General features: G+C 35.9%; 1 protein-coding gene across 1 annotated transcript; it reads right to left on the bottom strand.

The window, feature by feature from the left end:
• Positions 1-1,322: 1,322 nt before the first annotated feature.
• On the bottom strand, positions 1,323-3,399 carry LOC116172294. Its single transcript, XM_031489482.1, has 2 exons — positions 2,261-3,399; positions 1,323-2,199 (listed from the first exon to the last, which is right to left on the bottom strand). Exons 1-2 carry the CDS (start codon positions 3,020-3,022, stop codon positions 1,933-1,935), a joined length of 1,029 nt encoding a protein of 342 aa, XP_031345342.1. The 5' UTR covers positions 3,023-3,399; the 3' UTR covers positions 1,323-1,932.
• Positions 3,400-4,562: the final 1,163 nt, after the last annotated feature.

The following is a 4,562-nucleotide window of genomic DNA, read 5'->3' as shown; positions in this document are numbered from 1 at the left end:
TTACTTCTGCATGGACAATGGGGGGAAATTGTTTTTAAATGCAACTACTATTCATTACATACAGAAGAATTCAAGAGTACGATAATAGTATAGCAGACGGTGTGAGAATAAATTTATAAAAAATAGTGATTAAATAATATATACGCCACCCTTGACTCAGTCTGCACACTGCCCACGATTTAAACCATGGAGATGTTGTCGGCTAACTTTTATAACTTTGGATACCATAAAAAGCTTCTCTAAAAAATCTTGTTTTGATATATTCGATATATCAGTGTTTCCAGAACAAAATTTCCACCCTGTATTTTATGCGACAGAGAAGTTCCCTATATTGATCGTGGACTATACATGTAATAAAAATTAATCGCTAAAAATTATTTGGGTACAAATTAATTCGCAGCTCAGCGTAGGACTTTATGTAGCAACGGTTGTTGACAAGAGAATAAAAAAGCGTTCTTAACTGGGGTTAATTATTTACTCTAATTACATTTACAATTCTTTTCCTGGATGTAGAAACTTCTCGTTAATTAAAATAGTGATTTTTGCTGCACCTAGGCTCTCTCGGAGATAAAATCACAAGCCAAATCGCAGAAGAAATTCCTTCATCCTAATGGGCAGACCATTTATGAGATTAACATTTTGCAACATGAAATGTTTTCATTTCTGTATTGTATGGATAATGTAATAATTGGATTAACGTATTACAGCGCACAGATATAAAAATTATACCGGGGTTAAATTTAGAGAATTGTTGATAATTTAACCTAAAATACGCTTTGTGACACCAAAATTGCCCAATTCTTGGGAAAAACTTAAATTCAAGATACCAATTAAAGTTTCCAAATAAGAAAAGTTTAGTAATGCCATCACGGCAAATTTGAACCTATGATCATAAGTGCGCAACGTACACTTTTGAAATTTACTTTTATTTTGCAATTGACTGGAAAGAAATTTAAATATTCAAGAACTTACCTTTCAATTTGTAAAACGATAAGAACAGCCATGATGTAATAACCGACGCCAATCACACAGCAACCGTGCAAAATAAAGGAGACTAATAAGCTCTCAAGAGCAACAGATCCGTTTAAGTACAGGTACGTAATCGGCTGTTGGAAACCAAATCAAGGTTGAGTAAACTTAGGTATATAAACTAGCATTTTTTCACAAAACAGTTCCTGGAAGGCAATCATTATCATTCGAATATGCACGTTTTCAATGAAACAATGTCGTCTGCGTAATACACAGGGATGATACAGGATGACGTTCAACAAATTAGAGACAAGCTGAAATTTGGCAAGGTAGTTTGTTTTAAGGTACTAAATACCCTCTGAAACCCCAGCGCCGAGACGTTGAGCCCGTCACCCCAAAACCACCCCTTAAGTGGCGTAAAATCTACCTTTTTCGAAATTTGTCCTAATAACTCTAAAACTAAGCATTTTAAGGAAAAATGTAAAGAGAGAAAAATTGTAGAGAAGAAAATTTCCTACGAAATAGGTATAACTACATCAATTTTTTTAGATGTTTAGTGGCGCAGATAAAATTTGTAGCAATTCGTTGAACAAGGTACCTACTTATTTAATTACGAGTACTTACTGGAGTTGAATCCTAAAAAATAGAAATATCAAGCTGAAATTTCGCATAGTACTTTGTTTTAAGGTACTAAATACCCACTGAAACACCAGCGTTGAGGCGTTGAGTCCATCACCCTAAAACCACCCCTTAAGTGAGGTAAAATTTACATTTTATTTGCATTATTCTTAATAACCCTACAAGTAAGAATTTTAGAAAAAAGTGACAAAAAATAAAACTTGTAGAATACAATGAAGTGGTATTGCGGGTTCGGGAGTAATTTGTGGGGGGTGGGAGACATAATTATTACACAACATATGCTAGAACGTTTAATATTTAAAGAACAAAAATAGGGAACTTATCTTAAAAAGAGTCTTCATCTGCGTCCACATATGTTGGGTTCATACAAGTAATGCCATTGCATTGCCCACATGCCATAGAGCAGCTAAGACCCATTCGCTTACATCTACATGCTTTTTTACAGCCCCCTGATGAGCAATTGCAAAAAATTTTTTGCAAAACCCATGTAGGTGCCATGGCTTGGTCTGAATGAATTGGGTGCAGATTTCCATTTTTTAGGATCCACCCCCAATCCTGCGGTGGTAAATTGTTATTTAACCAAGCCTGTACCTGCAATTTAAAAATTATGGTAAGGTACCTATTTCAACGCACCACATTATATTTGACTCACCTGATGGAAAACTCTAAATCCGTGATACTTTGCACTGTTTGAGGTAGGTGGTAATGATGCCAAGTTAAAATTGGTATTAAGGCTTCGTTTGGCTACATACTGTTGATAAAGTGTGTATCTAACACTATCCAAATCTGGTGTTTGTGGTACACTTTTGACATATGCTGCTATAAAGAATTGAGTTGTAATTTCTTCTAACTTCTCCTTTGTAGCATGAGGATTATAAAATTCTTTTAAGATGTTACATAACCTTTTCCTTTGAACGGTGTTTACTAAATTAATTTTGCCTTTATTAAACACAGCAGAGGTTGTGTCACAACCAGTCATAGCGTGGACACTAAGAATCACATCCTTTAGGTCTCCCAATCTTTGTTGTAAGGCCGATATATTGGTTACTTTATTTGGTTTAGATAATTTTCCCGGACGAATCATAAACAGCCTCTTCTGACAGTAATGGATTAATAACACCATAATATCTGTATCGTCGCTAACTACTGCTACCGCACCTTCAGGAAAATTGTCACTTATTGCGACTGCAGTAGTTACAATAAGAGTATCAGCATCACCATCAGCGAATTTAACATTGATTCCATTTTCGACCAACATTTTTCCGAGAGCCCGTATGAAGTTGCTTTTGTTAGTGCTGTTTGACAAAAAATCTGCTTTTGGTATCTTCACTGCAGATAGATTGGAAAAAGATACAATTGGTACCATTTTTTTACCCGAAGACCTGCGATTTTGCTCTACAATTTTGGTTTGCATTTCTTCATAGCCGTCGAAAACAACAGTGACACTTTGACCATAATGATATTTTATATAATTGTAGTATTGAGAAAATACATCTGAAAATATTGCTGGGTTTTGCCAAACAACTTTGTGTAGCAAGTGCCCTCCATCTATTACATAATGTGTTATGGAATTCGGATTTTGAAGTAATGGCGGGTGCAGCTTATCAAATAATTTGTATAACGTTGATTTGCTGGTTTTTCGTAATAATCCGTTGTCAAACAAACTAGGAGACCATGCAGCCAATTCATACTTAAAACACTGTTTTATCTCTTCAGGAGACGATGCAGAGCAAAGTATTCTACTAAAAAGAAGTGCAGGATCTACAGTTTTTTGTTCACCATTAATTTTTACTGATGAACTTCCTGATAAAAGCGATCTCACTTTGTCGTTACGTTTAAGCCGTAAGACATTGTAGTTGGTACCAATAATTCTGCTTATCACTTTTTCGCCGATTTCTGCAGCTTTGTCGCAGTTGACGTCACTGTTGGCCACAACACCAGAACTAATTGACATTAACTCTTTTATATCAGGATTAAACGGATTTCGTATCTCTAACCAATCAAATAGTTTGCGTAAATCTTGTTGATCTCGTTCTATTCGTGAGGACCGTAACTCCACATGTTGCTCGGATGTGAGTGTAATTACTCCTGAGAAATTTTCTAAGGCTTCACTTACTTGAAGACATTGGGGCATTCCACTTATCCAGCGAGATAATGTGCTGTCTGTAATTCCTCTTCCGTGAGTCAAGCCTCCAGAGGTTTTCATACGTCGCATAAGCTCTTGCTCAATTATCATATCTAACGGTGTCCCAGACCAATACTTATCGTTTCTACGAACTACATTACAATCTTCTTTGGTCAATCTTCTGTAATCTTCCGGATGCATACTATGTTTACAAGCTAACATATTTTGAACATAAAGATGACAACTTTTTGCATATGGCAAATGTCCTGCCGCATGGAAATATGGTAGCATGGAACTGGCACAATATAAGTGTAAATCCCAATCGGCAGTTCTATCTGCTTTGATTGTCATTTTTAAAATCTCTACCTGATTCCAATATTGACACCATAGTTTTGCAGTCCGATGGGAAGCTTCTGTTGTTTTAAATATTTCTTCAAAATTACTCAGTAGTCTGTTCAAAAGTAAATGGTCGTTGACATTTTCTATTTGAGTATCAGGGTTATACAGTTCTTCCAAATCATTTTTGCAATATTCAGGACTACCTGTATTTTTTAAAAATAGCAGTTGTGTTAATGCAGATTGGGTAAGCAGATGAGCACGCAATGCCCTCGAATAAGCATGACCATTAATTAGATGCGGAATACTATTCCCAGCGTAAACTGTAGCCCACAATTCTTCGAGCCCTGATCCTGACATTGTAAACCCTATTGCTCCCATAAATGACATTATAAGATGGAATGTTCCTAATCGCACAACTACTTGGGATAAATCGTCTGTAGGGTTTGATGCCAACACAATTTCTGTAGCTTTAACAAACAATGGTTGATCA

This window comes from Photinus pyralis, unplaced genomic scaffold (assembly GCF_008802855.1).
Source record: "Photinus pyralis isolate 1611_PpyrPB1 unplaced genomic scaffold, Ppyr1.3 Ppyr1.4_LG5, whole genome shotgun sequence".
In the NCBI taxonomy this organism is placed as follows: Eukaryota; Metazoa; Arthropoda; class Insecta; order Coleoptera; family Lampyridae; genus Photinus; species Photinus pyralis.
This window is presented reverse-complemented; position numbering and strand designations above follow the sequence as displayed.